The sequence below is a fragment of the Cydia pomonella genome, chromosome 3, assembly GCF_033807575.1.
Source record: "Cydia pomonella isolate Wapato2018A chromosome 3, ilCydPomo1, whole genome shotgun sequence".
Classification (NCBI taxonomy): domain Eukaryota; kingdom Metazoa; phylum Arthropoda; class Insecta; order Lepidoptera; family Tortricidae; genus Cydia; species Cydia pomonella.
The window spans coordinates 26,492,654-26,518,990 of NC_084705.1; the positions used below are offsets into that span (position 1 = coordinate 26,492,654).

Below are 26,337 nucleotides of genomic sequence, written 5' to 3' on the forward strand. Positions count from 1 at the left end.
TGGAATGGAACTTTGGTTGGCGGTCTTCCAGTTTTATTCTATACAATACTTTTGTAATCGCACCTCTTTGGAGGTGCAGTTGAAAAGGCGTCTCAATGGTCTGGCCATTGCTATGACTAATCTCTTCTGAGGGATGTCCCTGATGTGGGATAATATGACATCATCATCACTACAGTGCTCCTATAGGATATTCAGCGATGAATTTTAATTAAGAAAACACATGCCAAACTGTTAGCATTTTTATTTGAAAAACAATGTTTAACAGGAATGTATAAAACCCTAGAAATATGACGTAAGTATTAAAAATCCTTCTCAAACACACTTCCACCTCAAGTAGTTTAACTACGATATCTATTAAGATCAAAGGCAGAACACTTTGTAACAGAGATGCTATCATAAGGTTGATAAGAGTAAATGCAATGAGCGGCCTGTGACACATTTCATGAAGCTCAAAGGGTGGTATTCCACCTGTCCAATGTGTATTTGCGTGTCACATTTTGCTTAATGAGATAGTGAGACTCATTGAACATTGGAAAGGTGGAATACCACCCTAAGCACAGACTAAAAACGGCAGAAATTCCGTCTGTGACTACTTTACACCACATACCTGCTTTCTGAAACACCGCTAGGTATGTATTTTTAAAATTGAGTACATTTAAAATATTTTTGGTGGACGTTTAGGCTTATAAAATCGCTAATTGAATATATAATTATATTCTTTTAATTGTAAAATATATATATATAAACTCGGACATTTTCAAACACTTGTGCATAAAAAAATTACTGCCTTTGACCTCTTCTCTTAATTATTAAAACCTTCAGGCTATGAAATATTTTCAAATTATCACAATATTTAGCTCATCACAAAGTCATCATTGTACGGGTACTAGACATTAAGGCATTACAATAAGGGCATATTAAGGTAAGGTATGGTCAGACAACCTAATTTCTGTGCCACTTAATACTTACTCATAGAGTTCCGCGCCGCAGCCCAAAACACCGGCAGCGGAGCACCGGCGCCGCCGGCGTGAAGGTTATCGTTTTAGAGAAATTAAAACACTGGCTTTTCTCAAAATATTCGTAGAAATATTGTTTTTACGTTCGCAATAATAGGCTGCGAGATACTGCGTTGCTCGCGCTTGAGAGAGGCGCGCTGGCAATAGATTTTCATACAACATCGATGGCCTAGGCCGACAAAGCGACCTTGAATGCGTCCACCGGACATTGAAATTATCAAATTTAGTTTGAAATTTTGAGATCGGCGTGACTTTTTTGACGACGGCAGCGCGCCGGGCAAGTCGGCAGCGGCGCGCTGGCGTGGCGCGGACCTCTACTTTCGTGGCGGCTTCGTATTGATTGTCACTGTGACAAGGTACCTATTAAGATGATACACAGAGGTACAGATAACAAATTTCTGGACTGTACCTACCCTAAAGTTAATCTTAGTAATGTCATCAAGTCTAGTATTGGTCAGCAACATTGATATTCATATATGCGCGGCGGCGGCGTTGTCGACAATCCAGTACAGCGCGCCTTGCGGCTTCACGCGAGCTGAAGGCAGGTCTTCCTTATCCTTTAAGATACGCTGAAATACAATAACAATAAGATAGTAAATAATCATTTGTAGCCTACCAGCTTGCAACCGGCGGGTTTGAACACTGGCTGGTGTTTCTAGCATGTTTCTAGGCTCGTATGTAGGAAATTAAGGATATAATTTTATTGTCATTTGATATTTATACCAGTCACTTTTCAGTGAAGGAAAAAAATTGTGATGAAACCGGAACAAACCCAATAAGAACTCGTTTTCCCTCTGCGTGGAATAGTGAGTCACTTTAGGCTCCCTCATGATTTTACTGGGAATATGCTAAGATTAAGAGGAGGAAAAGTAATAGAAGTTTCAACCTAGGTATATGGCAAAAAATTTGGACGAAATTGTTATCTAAATGCAAAACATTTATAAATCAAGTTGTATCCTCCTGCAGATTTTATACATTAGCCCACCCCACAACCAGTGGTCAACATCAGAGTAGATATGCTGATTAATAAAAACATTAAATGAATTCTTACCTTCACCATGTCTGCCTTCCCTGCCCCACTAATAGCAAAAATACAATTCCTTGCCGAGTTTATCACAGGGAATGTCAATGTGATCCTTGCTGGAGGTGGTTTTGGAGAGTCTGTGATGGCTGCCACCTTCAAGCTGGTTTCTTCCAGTAGTGGATGTCCCGGAAACAGGGAACAAGTGTGGCCATCGGGCCCCATGCCCAGGAGGAGCAGGTCAAATTTGAATTCTTCACTGTTAAAGGCTGATTTTAGTTTTTCTGTATAGTCTTTTGCTGCTTCTTCAGCTGAAATTAAGTACATTAACAATTATCTCTCTGTTACCTAACTTGGAATGGTACATCCAGCTGCAAAAGTGCATGACTACATAATGTATTATTTCCATTAACCTCTTCGATGCCGTGTTAAACATAAAACCTGTCACTCGGATGCCACATCATCAAAAGTGTCAAAACTGAAATTGAACTTTATGCATATGCACATAGGTTTATGTTGCTCTGTGATGGATTAATCCGTCTTCGGCGTTGGTCTTACATATATCCACGATTGGCATTTAAAAGGTTAATTAATAATGTGTCCATACAATAATCCAGCTTGCTGGACCATAAAATGAGTCTTTCAAATAATAAAGGCAGAACCAGTGCCTTTGAAAAATTAGACCTTTAATTTTGCCACACTAACAATTAAGTATCACAAAAGCCTACCGGGGACACCTTGTTTCAAGACAACAAATTGCTCCTCTTTTAATTCAGTCTTAGGTATGAGTTCCCTCTTGTAAACGCCGAACGTGGAGTCCTCATTGTCCTCTGGTACTACCCGCTCGTCGCAGAACGCCAGGGTCCATTTCGACCACACAGTGTTGACCTTCGGCAGCCCTTCACAGAGGAACTTAAGCACGGAACCACCTGCATAAAAATGAAGTACGTGTAGCTAAACTTTAAAAACATAAAATATAGCTATTTCTATCCCACTTTCTAATAACAAATTCTTCTTTTGTTTAAAACTGTCAATTTTATAAATTACCTGATAACCCAATGTAAAACTTTCCCCGATTGTAAATAGCGTCGTTCGATATTTTCTCCACATACATACTTAGCTTACTAATCACCTCAGTTTCATTTGCTACTTTTATGATCGTCATGATTTGTTATTTTGTGGAAAACTAGGAACTCGTGTGAACCGGGCAAATAAATAACTATAATCAACTTGTTGAAAGTGACATTTCGTAGGTTAAGGTCATTGACATTGATAAGAGTGTAGCCAGACAACAGGTATCAAATACATTGACTTATAATTATGTACTACGCGTACTAGACCGGCAATTGCGAACGAATTGTGTCCGCCCATTTTCGGGGTTTGACGTCTGTCACAAGACTCACAAGGCTGAAGAATAAGCGTGGCTAGCCAGAGGCGAAACTTTAATGACAACTGTTCATATTCTGTCTACATACACACTGCAAATAATCGTGATTACTGATTACTTAAATGTTATTCATTATTTTTAATTGTGACGAAACATGTTTACGTATGTAACACGGACGATATAAAAGTTATATAAAAATAGTCATTAAACCCATTCTTATTGACTCTCGTAACAATTTTGTTCAAACCGCGCTTATAGCATAAATGACTCTTTAAGTAAAGTAAAAGAGTAATAACACTACAAGAAGTAACGAGATAAAGAATTATATGTCATTAATCATTATGGTGCTCCCACATTGGCTGTTATAAAATGTTATATAACATCGTGTGACAGAGACATCATGGTAGTATTGATAGTAACTTATTATGTTGTCCCTGTCACACGATGTTATATAACATTTCATAGACATACAATTAACATTTAATAACATCCGGAACTCGTGGGTCGAGTCTTAAGGCTTTATATCCCGGAAGTCCCGAGAATAAACTTGAGGCTTCGAGCGCGCCCTCTGCTGGATGGCGGTCCCGGCCGCGCGCACGGTGTCGCGCAGGAACTCGCTGCTGTTCCGCGCACTGACGATGCTCAATGAGCTCCTGATGGCCGCACCCCAGAGAGATCTGTTTGTGTCTGGATGAGCATGTGTGTACCGTGAAAGCTTGAAGTATTGTGAGATGATGGATGATAGGCTAGCTAGTACCTGTATGTGATAATTTTTTTGACTTGTAAATCTGTTTCTATATCTACTTTCTTATGTTTTGTTTCATGTATTCTTATTTTGTTCATTTGTTAAAATTTAGTTTCTCGGTGTATTGGTGTGAACTGTAATGCCGTGGAAATAAATGTGTCAAATAAATAAATAAATAACAGCCAATGTGGGAGCACCATTACTTTGCATATGTTGTGTGAACAATAACCTAAGTACCTACGTGTTACGTCCGCGAAAAGTAATCTATGCGTCAGGCCGCAAATGATTTGAAGGGACGTTTCAAAATAATCTAAATGAGCTTAAACCAACAGTTAAAACAGTTTGTCGCAGTGGAATTTTCATTAGTTTCATTACACACAGAGGCATTTTTCATTTTAAATATTTTTTTAAACTAATTCATATGCGTGGCGACTCGCCAGTAGTTGGAGACGTACCTACTATAGTCTGTTCGGAAAGAGAAGAGTCGTGGAATGTATGGGGCCCAATACATTCCACGACTCTTCTCTTTCCGAACAGACTAACTAAGCGCAATGGTCAGGAATTCGAGATGCTTTCTCTAGAATCTCTAGTACTACATAGTACCTCAATGAGCAAACAACGAAGTGACCATCTATGAATTCTAGGAACTTCTGCGTAAAAATAAATAACTGTTTGCGATGCGTTTATTATTATGAATTTATGAACCAACTTTGTATGTATTGTAAGTAAACGCAGACGCAGTCTTGTTAATATGAACCAGTTAAATAATGGGGCAGGTCCGATTAGGCCTTACACAAAAGAAGGTAACTTTAAATCGTATTTGGTTGGTAATATATTGGTATGTGTATAGAAATAAAAAACGCTGATTCAAAAAATCTGTCAGAAGTGGGATTCGAACCCACGCCCACAGAAGTGGACTGCGCCTTAGACCGCTCGGCCATCCTGACGTTGATGAAGAAGTTGAAATTATGAGTCTGGTGTTATAATCTCGCTGTTATATTTAGCAAAGAGAATTTGAAATTATCTTTGATATGTAGTGACAGTGACACAACATTACATTGGTGGATGTTCTTATTTTATTTAAAATATGGCTTCCATCAAATATATGATGATTTTGCTAATGTCAAGTTTCGTTGTAAGTTTTAAGTGTGCTCGTTTGGTGGATCATTGATTAAATTTAATTTAAGTTTCATTTTTCAGAATAAATCGAAATACGAATATACATACATATTATTATAGTGGAGACCCATTCGCCTTATGTGTTCGATATCTATAATAAAATTTGGGTATATTTTGACAAAGGTATATATTGTTTTTGAATATATCTAAAAGGTATTTTTTTGTTGCAGTTCTAAATAATTAATTAAAATGGTGTTGTAATGTTGTAGTATTATTTTTTGTTTTTACACCATCTATTATTATATGCTAGTATTTCAAAGTCGCAACAACATTACTAACTGGTATGGCTACTCGACAATAGATGTCGGTAAGAGTTTTACACTGTCATGACTAGATGTCGTTACGTATCGTGTGTCTGTAAATAGTAGCGCAAAGTGAAAGTGGCAGCGACCGCTTAGTTGCGGTTGTTGACCGTCAAAATGTTCGCGGTCCGTGATGTAACAATAGTAATGGATAACAGCTTCCACCGTCAGCGCACAACTGTAGCGGTAAGAAAGTCGCGTGCTAGAATAGTAGGTGAGTAAATCTAAATACAGTTAGAATCGGCGTTTATATGAAATTGTGCAAGCTCGTAGTAGTCTAGCTAGGTTTATTGATCTATGATTTTAACTTTTTGTAGGTATATGGTAATATTGTTTTTTAGGCATTATTTATTAAATAAGTTACTGCCAATTTTTTCATGTAATTACCAATTAAAATGTCTTCCGCAGTTCAAAACCTATAGATTGTTTCAAGCTGTCTTTTGTTTTAAAATCAAACAACAGTTTGTAGACTATGGTATATCTACCACTCCTCCCAATTAGAGTCTGTGCGGAAAGAGAAGAGTTGTGGTATGTATGGGGCCCAATACATTCCGCGACTCTTCTCTTTCCGAACAGACTCTACCAATGAATTCACATTCCAATAACGAGAAACCGTATAAATTAAAAAAAAAAAAGTTTTCAGCGCCAGATGGCGCAGATGGCGCTGAAAACGCAGATGATCTGCGCTTACGCTTAACGCTTAGCTTTGTGCGTTTATCCACATTTCACATTCTTAGAATTCTTATTAGTGAATAACGATAGATACGTGATGGTCACGACGGTGGTAAACAAGCATACGGTTGTTTATAAGCAAGCATTGTTTATGATATGAAAGTCCACATTATGAAATGGGATTGTTATTTATTTAATCGTAATTTTAACAAAACAATACCTTTATTTAAGCACAAAAGGCGTACTTAATTCTAAAAATAGATTGTCTACCGCTCATTCAATCTTAAGGGAAAGCAGAGAAATTGTGGGCGTTGCTGCTATTGGTCGAGACTCGTGAACAAACAGGAAGTTAACAGTGGTGTATTATAGGGTGGCAAAGCGGGTAAATGGTTACGGGCCTCTGGCCCGAGACGGGGCCCCAATTTGGCCGTAAGGTCATGAGTCCCCTGTTGCTCCCATTCGCGCAGTTCACGTCATCAGTTGCCTCGGGTTTCTGTTGATATACGGCCCGATTCCAAGAATGATTAAGACACGTTTAAGATCGATAACTAAACGACATCTCAAAATTGACGTTTATTTCGATTCCGCTTACCAATAAGATCTATCTACGATATTTCTAACGTCAAAGTGACATTGGTTGCGCGAATCGAGCTGCTTCTGTCAATTAATTATACGACACACAAATAAGATTCATATACTAGCCGTGTCTTATCCAACCTCGACATTGGCAGAATCATCAACACCTTGATGGAGCCATAACACGAAAAATTTATTGACAAACGATATCTAAATGAGAACTTATCTCAACCAGAACTTATCGTTATCGTATCTCATTCTTCGAATCGGGTCGATAAATTGAACCTAAGTGTAACTGAAGCGCAATATAATGTGTTATCTATATAGGCGACACTAAAAGAAATATTTTAAACTGTTTATTGTTATAGGAACACAATCAATTATATTTTTATTTTTTATCTAAAGCAACTATAGTAAACAAATGTCAACGTTATACGGAGTTTATACTATATTTGTCGAAGTCTCGTCAAAGGTCCCACTTTGTCGCTTGCCTTAAAGTCAAGATTTGCTTGTATCTTCATATGAATAACCTATCGAAGCGTCCTTATGGCAAGCGACAAAGTGGGACTTAACCCTTGGAAACAATAAAATAATAATAAAATAGAAAATATCGCGTATTTCAAGCTCAGGCTCATACAATGTTAATTACAAATGTTATAATAACATAAACAATATATTTAAAATTAGGCACTTAACATTAAATCAAGGAAAACAATACTGGTAAATCCGATCCGATCAATAAGGCCAAATATCTAGAGATTGCAAACGTAACGATTTTGCGATTAACCTTCCCTGTACCCTCGGGCAGGATGTGGTTATGACGTAACGTACATATATAATATTATAATCATATGATACTCGTCGATTCCTGCGGACTCTGAGGTCGGCCACATAGGGTCGCTCGCGGCGAGGCAAGTGAGACTGGTACACACTGAATTTTTATGCCGCGTGCTAAGGATATGTATAAGTGTGTAAATCCAATAAGGGCAATAAATTAAACCAGATACAGAATGTTTTTTTTGTCTAGGCCGAGAACGAGACCGAGACCGAGATTCAATGGGATTCTCGGCCGAGACTGAGACCTTGACCGAGAATTTATAAAATAGAAAAAAAAAACACAAATCTTCACAAAAATAAAATTTAATATTCGAAATTCGGTGAATTATCTGAAAACATTGTTTTAAGTTACACTTAATTATGACCCCGTAATACATTTTAGAAAATTTACCGAGTAGCAATCTACTGCAAACATTACGAGACATAACATGACACATGACATGACAATCATGACATTACGTGATACGAGCTTTTTATAGTAACTGCCAACAAGCGTTGACAATTAACTTTAAAAATCTTGTATCTCGCAACTTGTGTGTTGCTTTACATTGCGGGCCGAATTATTTTGTATTTCTAAACAACATCTCGTTCAAATATAATTCTTAGGTCCTATGCTATTGAATTTCCATTGTTTACATACTGTATATTGTGTATTATTGCCAAGCTTGTGCAAAGTCAGCGTAGTCAGAGTCTTTACCGTAAACTACCTAGAACATATACCTACAACCTCCACAGCAATGAACACGGATCACCTACATTTAAAACACACAAAACATACATTTTCATTGATATTCTGTGTAAAATCACGTCTGAAATTTCTATTTCTCTCGCGGCGCACACGTGCCTATTAGTTCGCAGTTTTTCTTGCGTTTTGCGTTTGAGTTGCGTTTGTAAAGGTTCGGCAACGCGTATGTAACATCCCTGGAGTAGTTGAAGGCGTCCATACCTACGGTAGCCGCTTATTGTTTGCCATCGAGTTGGTAATAAAAAAAGTACGTTTGATGAATATATGAATTAGTCAAAAATGAAAACGGGTCGCTTTATATACATTGTGACTCTTTTTCATTGCTCTTGAGTGTAGGTAGTTGTGACGGGTAAGTACTGAAATTCTCCTAAATTCAAAAATGTATTCTTCAAGTAGGCCTCAAGGGCTCTTTTACAAGTCAATACCGACAACATATATACTCCTTTGGAATCAAACGTTGACAACTTGCAGAAACAGCGGACCTAGTCTCTCTTTTACTCCAATTAAAGCGTAATTAGAGTAACAGAGAAAAAGGCCGGCAATTTGCGAACTTCGGTGTTCGCTGTTATAGCCCTGATCATAAGGTAAGATGGATGTTTGCCATCACCGTGATAGGTATAAATAACCCTTCTTTTCGAAGTTGGATAAAAGGCCTCATGCCTCACGCTGCACATATGTTCATGTGTTCTTAAGAGATGTTGCACTTGACCGAGATTCGATACTGCTTTCTGTTCCATGCCATGGATTACGTAATGTGAGAACAGATACACTACTCTCATAAACAATTGAGAAGTTTCATTGTTTTTTTCTATGCCCCTCTTCTAAGTCCTTATTATTATTCTTAGACCATTAAGCGCCGGTACAAAAATGGGTATTTCAATAAGTACCTAAGTAAGGTCTATCTAAGAATTGCCGCCACTGACGCGTCTTGTAAAAAATCTACGTATGTAAACGTACATCTTTTTACATACATATATATTTTTAATTCCTCCACAATGCTTCCGGAAATGTTGATTGCTCAACTTCGATTGCACATAATATCGAATCGAATGCGAGAAAACGTTGCTATTGGTTGCGTACGGATTGTTTGCAGTCGACCGCGCGGAAATAGGAATAGGTCACGCCAAATATCTAGTTCAGAGTCGTCTAGACGTTGTCGTCATCTGGAACGCTTTGCTTTTGAGTGGTGTACCCACATAATTATGTAATCTGCAACCAAGCACTCAACAACCTATGCACCTAGTCATATGTGTGTGTGATTGATAATGTATGTGTATCACACGGACCACCGTACGCCTACGTTGTTTAAAGGCCAAAGTCCTGTTTTTCTAGACAACTTATTTGTAAATAATGTTTATTTACCTACCGAATATGCATAGATACATTAATTGAAAATATCGCCCTCAGATACTCTGTACATTTAGATTTATTTATTTATTACACAACATATGATTGCAGTACAAATTAAATACATGTAAATTTATAAGATCCTGTACACTATACAGAGTGGATTTTTTCAGATCCCGTGTTGTTATGCCAAAATGGTATTTTTCTACTGACAAACTTGGCTTGTCAGAGTATAACAGGGCAAGCTTTAAGTCGTCCCCAAACTGTCTGGCTCGCGGTCACCGGCAAGGTGGCGGTCTGACTTATGGCTCTCAAGACTGGCCTCAGAAGATCCTATCTCCGTAGAAATATCTACAGACTTACGCCGCTGCATGTATGGAGTCACGAACCATAGCTGATCTAGCTGCGAGACGGGACGTGACGTGACTTAGATACCTATGTAGCTAGCGTGTCGTCTGTGGCAATCATCGATGTACCAAAAACAAATAAATATTCGACTTTATTCTGGCAAGCAGGCTTTGTCAGTAGAAAAAGGCGGCAAATTTGAAAAATATAGGCCTAGTTGGCTTGCCAGAGTTGTTTTTACATAGATACAAGAACCCGTAAAAAAATAAGATGATTCTAGTCAAAGAAACTATTAGGTACATTTGTTATTTTGCGGCCCGATTCAAAGAATGATTTAGACACGTTTAAGATCTTTAAAAGATCGATAGCTAAAGGACATGTCATAATTGACGTTTATTTCGATTCCGCTGTGATCCCAATAAGATCGATCTACGATAATTCTAACGTCAAATTGACATTGGTTGCCCGAATCGAGCTGCTTCTGTCAATTATACGACATACAAATGATATCTAAATGAGCACTTATCTAAACCAGAACTTACAGTTATCGTATCTCATTCTTCGAATCGGGCCGTAAGTCTGATTAAGCAATTAATGATAATTAATAAATAAAAACTGGACAAGTGCGAGTCGAGCTCGCCCACCGAGGGTTCGCGTACAAATTTAACTTATTTTTTATTTTATTTAATTTATTTTTTACAATAGTTTTCAATTGTTTCTCTGTACTTGTGGTATAAGACGATATTACTTGCCAAATTTCATAGTTCTAGGGCAATGGAAAGTACCCTTAAAAATAATTCCCTTGGGAGTGTCGAAATATACGGCCGTATCTTTTTATTTATATTAAGTAATTTAGAAATTAGATTTGTTCACAGCTAAGATAAAGGGTCATGACAGACAGATGGACAATAAAATAATCTTATAAGCGTTCTGTATTTTCCTTTTGAGGCACGGCGGAACCCTAAAAAATCATATTTAAACTTTATATGTATTAGTGTGAGGTGGTGTACAGTCAACTGCAGAGAGAGGTGACCTCCTGCATACGATCAGTCTATAAGATAAGATAAGAGAAGCTACATAGGAAGGGTCACCGCTCTCTGCAGCCGACTGTACATATAAGTAACAGGTTGAGATACGATTTTCAAACATCGTATCGCCCTCAAACTAGCAGTTGACTGCATCTAAAAATTCTTTATTTAAGTATGTCAGAAATTGATGTTTTCATAGTAGGTGCCTATTTAGAATTAGATATTTTATTTCTTTCATAATATTAAATTACAATATAAATGTATCAAGCTAATCTATATGAATTTATATAATGATCGTCAACTATTTATTAATATAGGTATATAGGAAGAACAAAATCAAGTAATAAATAAGCTATTTACTACTATAGTCACTGATGTCATCCTAAAGGAAACCTTCTACAATCAGAATTATTTATTATATATATCCTATGTATATATCGATAAAAAAAAAGTCAATAATAAAATGATTGTATGAAAGGAGTGAGTATCACAATAATACCACATAGATACTATAAATAAAAATTAAACAGCCTGCGACCTTGACCCACTGCGACGCGGGACTCGTGAAGCGATTCCACGGATACAATAAAAAAAACCGTAACCATAAATAAGGAAGGGACCGACCATCGACCTCCAAAACTTGTTCACACCCACAATGATTAATTTGGCAAAATAATAAACCATATAAATGCATAAATTGGTGTCATAAATATTATTTCAATGCCAGGTTTCATTATAATATTGGTCAGATAGATCATGTTTAGTGTAATAACAGGATGTTTGGTGGCTTTAAGGTAATCTTCTAAATATGGCGGATACAGTTACATATACCAATCGATTTAATGAATGTGAATACGTTAAGTGTCTAATCAACCTATTGGGTTTATGGTTTCTATCAATAGATACACTTTATACTCAATAGCCCCTCTGGTGTTGCAGGTGCCCATGGGCGGCGGTAATCGCTTACCATCAGGTGATCCGTCTGCTCAAAAAGTATTCTTAACGATTTATTAAATAAAGTTTTTTTATATGTAGGTAATGTGTGTCTAAGTCGCTACGTAAAAACTATAAGCAATGATACAGTCAGCATCAAAAGTAGCGGATGAAACAACGCTTCAAAAGTATCTACCATTCTGTAACAGCTGAACAAAAAGGGAGAAGCTTGGTTCTATATGTAGAACAATTTAGACTGAAAAAGATATAGTTTTGAACGTGAATTTTAGAGATTTATCTATATTTGGAAAAGTTATCCGGAATATCAGATACTTTTGGCGTGTTGTTTCATCCGCTACTTTTGATGCTGACCGTACTTGTAGTTAAGTCTTGTACTGGCAAGACAAGACTAAGGTTTGGTTTCACTACGTACAATCAATAACGAACTGATCAACAGTGTTGTAATTACAGTCCGTACCTACGAACGTATAAAAATGACTTCTAGTCTGGGTCCTGCAGTTCTCTTAAAATTTACAAACCGATTGATTTTCCTCAAATACCTACCGGAAAAGAATTTCTCCGAAATAAGAATCCTACGTAGCGAATCGGACATAGTTATAAAGGTAAACCACCTGTGCATAATAGGTATAGTACAAACAGCAACATTCTTAACTGTCTATGGGTGGACCTTATGCCAGTTATGCCTTTTGTAATAAGGTCTACTATGGACAGTTAACAGTGTGGGCGATGGTACTTAAATCAAGTCCACTTGTTGAGTGCCTAGAAAAACAGCCTCAAGCCTTTTGTTCCCCCAATGTCATCGGACACACACGACACATGAGCTTTCTGCATAAGTAGGTGAATGTCACCGGCGAGCTTACGGATCACGACCGATTTAGATGCGACACTCGATTTTTCGTTTAATTGTCTAAGAGTAACATTTGGAACAGCGAGTCAAATCTGTTTATGAATTTACAGGTCAATTCACAAGAGCTGACACGAAAGGGACGAATGAGTGAATGCAAATATATATGCGAGTATGACAAATATAAAATGGCAGCTCTGACTGTATACATGTGTCACTCATCCAATGAAAGATTCGTTCATTACATTCGTGCCAGCTTTCGCGTCCAATCATCCCTGTGACAATTCCTTTTTATATTGAGGAAACTGTTAAGTAAAGTTTATAAAAATTTTTTGGAAGTTTAGCACATTAATTTATTTAGAAATGTAATATTTTATAGTTATATTTAAATAATCACACATAAAACACATTAATAAGAAACTTAAATAAAAAATAAAACTAAGTAAATACCCTGACAACAAAATACGGTAAAAACTTTTAACTGTTTACAAATGGAAAGCCCAACCAAAAGAAACTTTTAACGAACTATCAGAGGCAAAGAATAAAGTAAGTATATACGTAATTTATCCGTTAAAAATTTCATAATTTCTATGGTATGATAATAGGTTCCATTTCAGCATACTCGAGCGTCGAAAAAGTATTGCAACGCCGCTAAATATAAACGTCATATATTCTTTTCATAACAAGTTCTTCACACTGTCGCTTGCCAAATCATGTCCAGTGTTTTTAACGAAGCGTTCCCTTGGTATAATACTCGTAACATAGTTAGTTGCCCTACTATTGCAGCGTTGACGGTGGCGATGCTGTTGTCAATTTTCTTGATATACTGGGACCTGCGTTTAATTTCCAACACCTCACGAGGCGCCAACGTGCTCGACGTGAGTGCAGTATTGCCGCTTTGCTGTTACGATCAGAACGTTCCATCCGACCGACAGAAAAAAAATAGCCACATCCTCCAGAGTGGTTTTCCTCACCCGCAACGCAATGAGACCAGCAAAGCTGCAGCACTGCACCAGAAACGCTGCTGTAGTTGCAATCCGAATGTCACCTTTATGAATGGCGGGGAATCAAATTGGGCTGGTTACTAATATATATTTATGCTATCATTGTTAAATCTTATTAACGTATCTACGCATAAGTGGTCCCAAGGCATGGCGAGAGAAGCTCAGTCACGATCTTACCTTAGATCGCATCGGAAAAGGCGTAAGGTTTAAGGTTAATAGAAGGTACCGGCCCAGAAAGGTTCCGTTGCGCCATTTAAGGGCTCCATAGAGGTCTTTAATCAAAGAAGGACACCAGTCGGACCAAGATAACTTTGAACAGACTTTGCAATAGAGTAGGGCAGTGTCACCATCAACATCAAATTACTATCGAAATCATGATGTTAATAATAGCATTGGCTCTTGTACGTAGGCACACGTAAGTGATATACCTATAAATGTTACCCATAAAGAGATTAAGTAAATTATGGTAAACCTAAGGTAATATTTAAGAGCAAGCAAAATGCTTGAAATACTTCAATCCGACTATGGTTTTTATGTAAAGAAACCTTATGCTCCGGGTCTGGGCCGAGGCTTCCGACATTTTATTTTTTATGGTGATCGGTGAATTCGGTGATCACGTGATGCTTTCTATAGTTAACTGCAGTTTTAGCTTGGTTCTAGCGTGAGTCATCCTTAATATGTAGCCTGTGTCAGTGTCACCTGCTTCATAAAAGATAATCGATAGACACCTCATTCACCGGTGGAATCGTTTATTAAATTCCATAAAATTATTGCAATATTTAAAAACAAATCTTGTGTAAATTTAATGAAATGGAGTAGAAAAATCCAAGCACCATTTTATTTCCGTACTCCTCTACACCTATTTTAGTTTAAAGAAACCTTTATTCTCAAAAGAAATACATGAGAGATATACATTTTAAGTTAGGTTTAGTATGCATAATTTTTTTTTTTTACTACGTCGGTGGCAAACAAGCATACGGCCTGCCTGATGGTAAGCAGTCTCCGTAGCCTATGTACGCCTGCAACTCCAGAGGAGTTACATGCGTGTTGCCGACCCTAAACCCGCCCCCCCTCGTTGAGCTCTGCCAACCTTACTCACCGGCAGGAACACAACACTATGAGTAGGGTCTAGTGTTATTTGGCTGCTGTTTTCTGTAAGGTGGAGGTACTTCCCCAGTTGGGCTCTGCTCTAGATCTGGAATGACATCCGCTGTGCTGTGCCCTACCACACAAAGCGAGATGACATTCACAATGCCCATACCTCTCTTATGGACGTAGTTTAAGGACGTACCCGGGTACAAATTTAAGGTTATTAGTAACTTAATCTAATCGTACTTAAACAATAATATAAAATCATCTAAAATTAGTAGGTAATTTTAGTTACTAAGCAGGCTAGTGTGCATTGTGTTGCTATTTCGCATTAAAAGATAAGTTGAGCTGACATACCATTTTGCCTCAGTCGATTATTAAAAAATATTGTTAGAAATGATCAGTCATTAGTGTAATATATTACACATGAGTAGCCTGTCTCGTGCGAGAGAACTGAGTAGCGTATCAGTAGGCAATATATGCGGTCCAAAACCAACCACACTGTAGGCACAGCTTCTCTAAAGCAGTACTTAATCCAACTGCATACTCACAAATTTTATATGGAACAACGCGATTTTTTAAACCAATCTGTGAAGCCAGTTCTACTTCAAGCGAGTTCACGAAAAATTACACAATTTTTTTGCTTTTTCAATTAATTTGTAATCTGACTATTCGAACACATGTTTACGTTGGTCTGCAGTTGTAGCTGATTTAGTGATATTCTGCTGTGATGAGATCCACTAGCAATACCTGTAGTAACTGCTCCCTTTAGTGACTTTAGTGTTGTGATTAGGACCAATAGCAATTAAACTAAGTCGGATGCTAGTTCAGTTCAGTGGGCAGGGTCACATACGCAGCTCGCATAAGGAGAACTTTTCGAAAGTACGCAGTTGTAGAACTGATTTAGCAACATTATGTGCTGTGACTAGGTCTAATAGCAATAAACTAAGCCTGCTGCTAGTCCAGCAAGTAGGGTCGGCTCATACAGACCTAGCACACAGCGACCACGTTTCAATCATATGTAGTCGGACAACTGCTTCAGCGCTATTATGTGCTGTGACTAGGTCCAATGGTAATAAACTAAGTCGACTGCAAGTCCAGTAGGTAGGGTCAGCACATACGGATCTCGCACGCAACGGCCGCGCCCCGCTATGTCGACACACATTCCGTGGAGTGACAGCAGCGCAAGCAAATAATTGAACACGTGAATTATTGAAAAAGTTTTATTTTAGGACACGTTGCGTCTAGATTTTCATTATTTCTTTCACTATTGCCAGCCTATTTATTTACGTCGTCCCACTGCTGAGGCTTCCTCTTATTTTATATGCAAGACTGGGCTATATTCCTCACGTTGTAAAACTTTTTATTACAAACATTTATTGAAAAACGATTTAAGTTCGTATGTAACTAAATGCTTGGAATAATAAAGTAAAATTTTTTATTTTAGTGATTGTAGAGCTGAAATTGCACATGTAAATTTCAAAGATAATGTCTGAATGAAAGATTATGTGCAAATCCGATCCTTCAAACTCGAATGAATATATATAGTTATATATCTATCAGATTTTGGTATTGATAAAAGGTAATAGGTAGGGTAGAGATTTCCTAAGAGGGATTTACTCGAGTTTGAAGTTAAGCGATTTAATTATTCGTATACAACAAGGCGAAAAACACATTAATACCTACTAGGTATATGTGCGATAGGTATGGATATCATTCAGTGAACTGTACAAAGCTATTTTGTGTTATATGTTAATTTGGATGACAAAGAAAAACATTGCAAAGGAACCTGTACACATCTGCAAAGGAATTTAAAGGGGTTTGTAATAATAAAAATAAAATAAATAAATAAAATAAATATTATAGGACTTTATTACACATATTGACTAAGTCCCACAGTAAGCTCAATAAGGCTTGTGTTGAGGGTACTTAGACAACGATATATATAATATATAAATATTTATAAATACTTAAATACATAGAAAACACCCATGACTCAGGAACAAATATCCATGCTCATCACACGAATACATGCCCTTACCAGGATTTGAACCCGGGACCATCAGCTTCGTAGGCAGGGTCACTACCCACTAGGCCAGACCGGTCGTCTGTAATTGTTTATAGTATTGGAACATGAAAACCCAGCCCAAACAATTAAGGATGATGATAATTATAGTGACTTATTTTATTTCGCAGAAGTATCAAAGGTTATAAAGGAAAATATACGGCCTGCTCTGCTGACGGTACCATTGCTAAATAGCGAGATTGATACCTCCGATAACTAGACATGTGGACTGCCGAGTCACTGACCCGCCCGAGGTTGGACAAGCATTCATCTAACATAACTATTTTTATAATGACGAATAACTAATATAATAACCTGATGAAATAAATAAATATCATACCTGAAAGAAAATAAAAATATACAAAAGTATATGTTGTAAGCTCAAGGTGAAATATTAATGCTACAACGGACCAAGAGATTAGAATCTATCGGGAAAAAGATAAATATAATGAAGGTTGGGATCTAGACAACCAGGTTTTGAAAGAGCTTCTTGCATTTTTTCGGAAGTTATTCAACTTTATATATGTTAGCGACCGATAAATTAAAAAAAAATGCAGATCAATGATCCATAGGATGTTATAAATAATTACAAATAGAATATTGGTCCTATCCAAGCCAAGCCGCGGGACAAAACTAGTATTTAATAATCGTGTATTTAACCGATATGTTAAGTGATTCGTGATGCTATTTATGTGTTCGTTAATCAGTTGCCTTGAGACACCTCTGATGTATCGTGCTGTTTACCGATTGGTTAAATTGAGCATTAAAATGCCTACTAGCAACATTATACCATTTTGACTCTGAAAATACTTGTAATGACAAAATTTAACCAAATTAGCCATGGATGACTCACGCCAGAACGGTCCAGGTCCGGGCGGAGGAGTCCAATACTTTAGTTTTCATATAAATCGTGTCAGAAGCTTCGGCTCGGATCCGGACCTAACGTGAGTCATCATTCGATTTTAATTAAAATAATTTATATCTTAGTTTTTTTTTCAGTTAGTCTGTCCGAATACTGACTGAAGTTTTTTGCACACCGTGTACATCGTAAATATCGTTACTGCGGGTTAAGATGTACAAATAGCAATTTGCAAATTTAATCTTAGACTTGACCGTGTCACGAGCATTATCAGGGACGTTATTCCACAATGGTGCATTTGATAACAATTTAATTATATTTGGATGACATCCAACGATATGCAAGCATTACTATTTATACAATTCGTGGGATCTTTATTCGCAAAATAAAGTACACCTTATTGCAACGTGATAAGGTACACATTATACAAATCGTCAATTAAGTGTGCTTTGTTGTGTTAATATTAATAAAAGCGGATGTTTATATGATAAAACGAGAATAGTGCGGAAATCAAGGTTAGGAACAGTGGGGAGATTATTGCATTTTATAGGAAATGTACATTTTTATGATTGACTCGGAAAAACGTTATAAGATACGACATTACGATACAAGTGCAAAATATAAGGGTTCCGTTTTTTGCCATTTGGCTACGGAACCCTAAAAATAGGAACATGTATCGTACAACGTTATTCGCATATGTATCGTATGTTCAACGTTTTACAGTACTTAGACTTTTGACATAGTCATATAATGTGCTAATTATCGCACTAGTGCGGCAAAGTAGTGCCATATGTGCTATAAAGATAGTTAGGGCCCGTAACGAACTTTTAAAACGTCAATCCATAGCGTAACCTAATATTTGACGTATTTTAAAGTTCGAATCGGGCTGTTAGTTGCGTGTCTAGAATACAGAGATCAATAACAGTTTTTAGTTAGCTTATTTCAGTATTTGTACAAAACTGATGTTGTATATATTTGTGATGTAATAAAATTACTATTTACATGTGATTAAAAAAAAATGGAAAAATAACAAACATAAAAAGTTAATCAACTATGCTATAACATCCGCTTAGTATGATGTGTTTGTCACTTCCCTTCTATGTCATTCATCATATGCGGATTCTACTGTAATTGGCCAGTGCCGCAACTCCCCCTTTTCCCCCTAGTTCTCAATGAGAGAGCCCTGGCCCTCTCGGCGCGGCGCCAGGTTCAAGATTAGTCTAAGTGCGTTAATATGTACAATGCGCGTAATGTGTTATTCATAAAATGTTCCTGAGTGGTTAATATAAGTGTGGACTTGGGCAAGATTTTTAATGGGTCATTTCATATGAAATTCAAGTAAGTGTTAAGTGTTAGAGGATAATTTTGTTGGTGAAAGAAAGGCTAAACCACCATTTAAATTACCCGATAACTTGCATGCAATACTCGATACATTCTAGTTACAGGTTAAAATGAATTCAGTCGGTCGACCGAATACCGCAATGTCACGAAAACCGTATCCATGTCCTTGAAGGATGAACTCACACTAGAACGGTCCGGGCACGGGACGAGGCTTCCAACACTTCCTTTCTATGACAGGTGCTCCGTGATTAAAATTGGAGTGTTGGAGGCTCGGGCCGTTTTAGCGCGAGTCATCCTTGGTCCTTCCAAATGGGGCTTAACATGCCCCGACATATTATTTTATTCGGTTCAGTAGCCGTGTGACTTGACGTAAATAAGCCTCTCCTACGTCTCGATTTTCACTTCGAATGGTAAACAGTTTTTTTTTGCCTTTTCAAGTCCCCATAATACTTATGCTCGCGCCATTAAACTGTTTTCGCTAGAAATCTGAGTAACAATACTAGGGGCTACGGCGTAACACTTTTATCTCTGAAACTGTTTACGTAAAAGGTGGGGTAAGACTGTCACCGGGACAAGACTAACACTTAGTTAGTTCTTCTGGGAATTTTCCGCAAATCGACAACCATAGTGCCTATATATTTTGTGTTAAACGAGGTAGCGATAGCGCTACTCTAACCATCCCAGCTTGTAGGAAAAAAACACTTATGGGGAATCCTCATACTGTTAGTCTTGCCTCTTGCCCCGAGCAAATAAACTATGTTCGTCTTACTCCACCTAACCTGATATTAAATATACTATATTTATTAACTCACTTAGGAAACACGGAGTAAAATTAGATATGGAACAGTTAGTCAAAACTAGTTTTCATCGAGTTTTTACGGGAAACTCGTTTTAACTAGTAAATACCTGTTTTCACTGAGTCGATGTGGAGCACTAGTACGAGTTTTCACTAAAAACGGGTTTTTACGTTTTTTAACAAATACAAATTTTTAAGAGGCTTTTAGAGATCACTTTTTTATCGGAATTTGTACGACTTATCCTAGGTTCATCATTTTAGCGGTTGTATTTATATGCGTTTATTTAATTCTTAATGAAAATCTGTCTTTTATTTTCCTAAATGTTCAAAGTTAAGTAAACATTTATATTTAAAGACTTATGTAGAATTTAGGTACGTTCATCTGTCTAACCTAACCTAACTTTCTAAATTCACCAATCGACATCTGTAAAACTTCTACCGCTTTATGCTTTAAAAGTTGAATGTCCAATTCGTCCTTTATGTTTTCTATTTATTTAATGAAAGCTACTGCAATTGGTTTGAATATTATTAACCAATTAAAACTATGATTTTTTTCTCCAGTCATGGGATGTATGGCGCAATTAATTTTCAAACTAACAAATATCAATGAATGTGTATGATAAAAGATTGCCGGCGATTAAAAATCTGATGGTAAATACTTGTTTTACAGTTGTTTTACTATAGATGTCATCGTCTAACTACAAACCTTCTACATGAAATATTTAAAAAAAAACAGAGGAGAGCCAGAAATGCAGGAAATATGCAATTTATTTTGAAACTGTTACTTAACATATAAAATGCAAGTATAAACTTTTTTTATTTGAAAAACTCGGGCCGTATACTAATGATTTCGAAGGATCGGCGGAGGGCCGAATAAAATCCTTTCACGGGACGGAGCTGGCCTGCGGGCCGTACTTTGCCCACCACTGGTCTGCCTCGTATGTAGTTAATATAAGTAAAAGGCTAGAATACATTTTTGACCTTAACATTATGTATAGTAGGTACTTATTGTAAACAATGTCTCTATAATGTACACATATACACCTACCCGTTTTGCTCTCGATTATATTAAATTATTCGCACCATAGATCGTATGTGACAAGCTTAGAGCAAGTAAGTACCTATTTCCAGACTTGTTTTGCGTAGAAAACCTTCGCCACTAGCTATTTAAAATCAAAACGTCATAAGAGACTACAATTTTGTATGCAAACACGCCATTTTGATACAATTTTATTTTATTAGAGCTCCGACCTTTTGCCGTATATTAAAGTCGTTACAATTAATGTTATGTCACCCACATGGTAGCGACAGCATTGTCAGCAGCCTTGCGGTGGCATTGGCGGGTTTAACAACTTTTTCTGCCGTTTCTGCTGACCGTACGAGCGAAGGCGAGCGACCGCGCCTAGGCTTCAGGCTCGCTAGGTTCGGGCGTGTGTGATCAGTGAAAGATATCGATAAAATGTCAACATTGAGCATCGAATGTATTTGTCCAGATACAGTCGGATTTTGGCAATTATCATGTAAAAAATTGTAGTCGTCGCCATTTTAGAGGGGGTGGCGGCATCTTTACAATCATCCAGCCCTCCTTGTTGCTCTATGTCATCCTCTACATTTTCTACTTTCTATTTAATTTATGTTTCTTCTTAAAGTAATTTATTTTATTGGACATAAGACACACAATATAATAAATTAGAAACTGCTTCTTAGTAGGTACATCATATATCCTATTTTTGCATCATTTTCTCGGGTCAAAATTGGAATAACGCTCGACAGCTGAAAATAATTATAAAGAGTTATAATTAGTTTCATAAATTATATGCAGTTCTTAAATATCTTTTTGTTATGGAAGAAAGTGCTGTCTATGTGTAGTGGCTGTCGAATGTTACCACGTAGATGCCAGGTACTTCACTAGCGTAATAGTATTTCATAGTGTCACTACTGTCACTGCACTAGTAGGTGACAATCGGTTGTTGCAACGTGTGTGTCTGTGTTGCGCCACGGGGCGCGGCTGCGATATGTTAATACTCTCGTATGTAAATGCTCGCCCTAAATTACATATATGTAACTTAACTACACCTTTGTGTTTAGTAATGCGTTCGTCTACTATAGGTACTTTCGAAGAATTCTGCAGTAATGGGAATCTCTTGAATGGTCAAAAGGGTCATTCTCTGAGAATATGTCTGCGGTTGCGTCTTATTATTGCCACAACACTTTTCATACATTTTGTATGGCTCGTGCCAATTAGACCGCACACATATTTTTTGAGAATGACCCTAAAATTCGATATTATTTTGTTTTTTTTTTCGTCAGATTTTTATAAATTTGTTAAGTTATACTTCCTTCCTTCTTCATTCGGGAATAAATGAAAAATACTAATTTGTAAAAATTTGTATTGTAATTGTAATTTTCCGTTCAGTTACGAAATTTCCATACGTTTTCGTGACTCTGGGGTTCTGGGCAACTAGGACTTATATTGTACACTGTACAGAATAGGGAACTATCTATTCACATTTTATCGAAATCTGACGAAAAAAAGGCCACAAAATATAGGTACATCGGCTCTCTTGGCTTTATACTAGGTTCTCGCCAAAGTATTATGAGTTACATGCTCGTTCAGGGTAATACGATTTATCAGGGTTTAGCGGCAGAAATAATCCTGTCATGTAACAACCGTCTCCGTCCGAAGAAAACTTATACATACTTACCGGTGTCAAGGTGCCAATTGCTGATAAGTATGTACTCGTATACGCGGAAGTTGGATGTCTGGCGTTCTTAATAATTAGTAGTCCTAAATTATATATAACAATGTGAACACGTATTTTAGTTTTCTTTCCAATACGTAACGAATAGAATCTGGTGTTACTTTGCGGAAAGATAACAATTAAAACTCATTTAATTGTTTGTTATGGTATTCTCGCGCAACAAATCACAAATTCAAAATGGTTTTCAATCGCTGGTCTCCGGATCTTACGTGTGTGGCCTCCTAGTAGGTCTAGTACGTAAAGTACAACGTATAGGTACGTATTATGTTGAAAATATGTAATTATTTTTAGGTCACGGAAGTATTAAAATACTTGAAATGGGAACTGCTTTATAATTATTTTATATTATAATTTAAGTAAAATACCACGTTAGATCGGAAAACCCGAAAAAAAAACATTGACAACACAACTTCTGTTCCATCCGGTCATTCTTGTTCATTTCCGGATGTTTTTAAAAGTAAACAAAACACTGTCACTCATTTCACTTGAACCTCGGCAAACAAGATTAAGTACAGTCAGTTGCGTAAGGAGCGTGGCGCGAGTGCTGACCAGGAAGCCACGGTTATTGGATTAATGCGGCCGACTGTAACCGTTACCAGGCAATGGAATCAGAAGAAATGTAACTGGATTAAAAAGAATGCAGGTAAATCGGTATACAATGTGTGTTGCGATATATTGTTAGTAGAATTGCAATACTATGTACGCAATCGGGCGATGGTTCGGGGATGAACTCACAATTGATCTCATTTTAACGTCACATACAGTGCATCTCTGTATTCCCGTCTGCTTTATCCTAGTTATTGGTGCAAGCGAGATGCATTTAATGTTGGCGCTGTTGGCGCCCATTTGGCGCCCATTAGGAAAGGCCTATTTTCAGCAGCGCGACGGACGGTGGATGTCTTTTAGCATATAGCATAATCATGCTTCATCTATATAAAATTACGGAAAAAATTACAAGTGTTTAAATAAGTTAATCTTATATGTTGCACTTATTTAAAAAAAAATTACTTACATGGTAAAATAATACATAAAAAAACTCTTCACACGAAAATTAACCTTGAATTAAGAGAAATGCATTCTGGCTTTGGAACAATTCTGAATGAAGCAGTTAAACAGTTATACAATGTTACGTGTCATTGGCCTTCTCGAGAGGAAGACATCTCATTGTCTTCCTTTCTCACAAAAGCGTGTAAAAGTCAATGCTGCCAACTAAACCGAGCTAACATACGAGTATGACCCACACATGACAACGCGCCAAAACCGTGTCAAGGCCGCCAACTGATTTTTAAAATACGAATTCTCTCTGTATCGTTTACAGGTTAATATAATACCTTGTCGTAGTTAGCAACGCTATCAATCTCATTTGGTCTTAAATGTGAAGTTATTTTGAAAAGGTTGTATAGTTTTTAGGCGTGGAATTAAATATCAATGTATCGAACCTTTAGGTATAATTAGGTTTTTTTTGACGATGGCGACAGGGTTAACTGGTTGGCGGGAAAACGGGACACCGGAAACCGGTAATGTCATTCCGTCTTGTTGTTGTCAATGAAGAAAAGTAATGTGGGTTTTAACTCAATGTTATCGCTTGAAGATAGATTCCATGACTTACACACATGCGATTGCAAGGATAGGCTGAGTTTTGCATTAAAATCGCAATTCGCAATTATAAAGTGACCAATTTTTCTGAGAAATTGTCGCAGTTCTAACCTAAACGTAGGGCCTGTTTACAGTTATATATTGGGTTAGTGTTTAGTTCGGGTTCATATTAGATTTGCTACTTGCATTTAATAGACTACCTACATATGGTACGTCTTGCCATTATATCCAGAGTCCCATTATATTTTAGTTGAGAATAGTATGGAAGGGCACCCATTTTTTTAAAATAAATAAATGAATATTATAGGACATTATTACACAAATTGACTAAGTCCCACAGTAAGCTCAATAAGGCTTGTGTTGAGGGTACTTAGACAAATATATATATAATATACATATAAATATTTATAAATACTTAAATACATAGAAAACACCCATGACCCGGGACCATGGGCTTCATAGGCAGGATCACTACCCACTAGGCCAGACCGGTCGTCAAAAAAACAGTGTCGACAGTGGCGGTTTTGAAGCCTCCGAAGGCCGTCCGAGGCCCCAGGTCCCTTATTACTCTTATTAGTTATTAACTCAGGGGTTCCCAAAGTGTGCGCCGCGGCGCCCTGGTGCGCCGTAGAAAGTAAAGAGGGGCGCCGTGAGTTCTATCATTATCCGAAACCACAAATATTCGTTTGAGCGCTCGCAGCGTTAAATAATATAGCGTCGTGTCACTCTTTTTCGACCGTGATTTTAAATTTACAAGGGCGCCGTTGCAAAATACTAAACTTGTAACTGCGCCGCATGTTGAAAAAGATTGGGAACCCCTGTATTAACTAATACCCGCCCTATTCTCGGCATCTTTCTACGAGTATATATAAGTAGACTGCCGGACCTCATCTCTTTTTTTTCTTTTAAATACTACGTCCGTGGCAAACAAGCATACGGCCCACCTGATGGTAAGCAGTTTCCGTAGCCTATGTACGCCTGTGCCCATACCTCTCTTTTGGACGTAGTTTAAGGACGTACCCGGGTCCGTAGCTGCCTTAGGCCCGGACCTACCTGAGCCTTAGGGCAAATCCGCCACTGTCTGTCGAGATATTTTGGCGTTAATAGTTCGAGTCAGAACAATGTGCCTTTTACTCGAGTTAAACACTCTACTTTTCATCTCGGATACGAGGAAAGTAAAATACATGTGTATTGTATTTTACAAAACATGACAAAGTACATATTTGTAAAAAGTACATATTTCTTGAATCCTCCATTTTCAATAAAAGATAAGATAGTAAAAGAAGAGAAAATTAGAATGGAAATTATACAACAAATCCATTTCGAACCGAATTTAAACTATTCTAATAGATAAAAAAATTATCAGACTTTTAAACAAGTTTTAGATAATTGCTTGCCCTGTTCCTGTTCCATTAAACTTGTTCTAAAAACCCTTTTCGCGTTAAGGAAATAGGAAGTGTATCCAATATTTTATGGGCATTTAATACCATAAAAATCCAGTTATGCGGTAGTCGTTAATGTTTTGTTTTTGTGTCAAACTAATGGTATTTGGTAAACAGCCTACAAAAACACAAAAGTCTGAAGTCTTGTTTTCATAAGGTCGTATGTGTCCATCAGTGATGTAAGAAACTATGACATTTTGAGACTGACATGATTGGACTAGACATCGGCGGGGGGTCATCAAAACAAGAAGTTTTTGCGACTACGATTGTTTATTATTCTTATTCGTAGGTTTCCGCTAATTATGAGGTGTCAAGTTATTTTATTATGTAATGGATGTGTATGTGTTACAATGAAGTCATTATTATTATCTATCCACACTAATAG

The 26,337-nt window shown here is 37.2% G+C and overlaps 1 protein-coding gene and 1 long non-coding RNA gene across 2 annotated transcripts in view; both read right to left on the bottom strand.

The window, feature by feature from the left end:
* Positions 1–25,187, bottom strand: part of LOC133516428 (uncharacterized) — a 452,437-nt gene extending 427,250 nt beyond the window's left edge. The window contains exon 1 of the long non-coding RNA XR_009799220.1: positions 25,096–25,187. This is a non-coding gene — a long non-coding RNA (uncharacterized LOC133516428). The remainder of the gene's footprint in view (positions 1–25,095) is intronic.
* LOC133516426 (6-phosphogluconolactonase) lies at positions 227–3,436 on the bottom strand. Its single transcript, XM_061849359.1, has 4 exons — positions 3,085–3,436; positions 2,766–2,966; positions 2,068–2,348; positions 227–1,585 (listed from the first exon to the last, which is right to left on the bottom strand). The coding sequence occupies exons 1-4, from the start codon at positions 3,200–3,202 to the stop codon at positions 1,487–1,489; spliced, it is 699 nt and encodes a 232-aa protein (XP_061705343.1). The 5' UTR covers positions 3,203–3,436; the 3' UTR covers positions 227–1,486.
* Positions 25,188–26,337: the final 1,150 nt, after the last annotated feature.

Bases quoted from the DNA above. Each gene is read 5' to 3' on its own strand.
- LOC133516426 (XM_061849359.1), bottom strand. From the start codon at position 3,202: ATGACGATCATAAAAGTAGCAAATGAAACTGAGGTGATTAGTAAGCTA. The intron at 2,967-3,084 runs GTAATTTATAAA...ATTTTTATGCAG, and splicing joins GTTTTACATTGGGTTATCAG to GTGGTTCCGTGCTTAAGTTC. The intron at 2,349-2,765 runs GTAGGCTTTTGT...ACTTAATTTCAG, and splicing joins CTTGAAACAAGGTGTCCCCG to CTGAAGAAGCAGCAAAAGAC.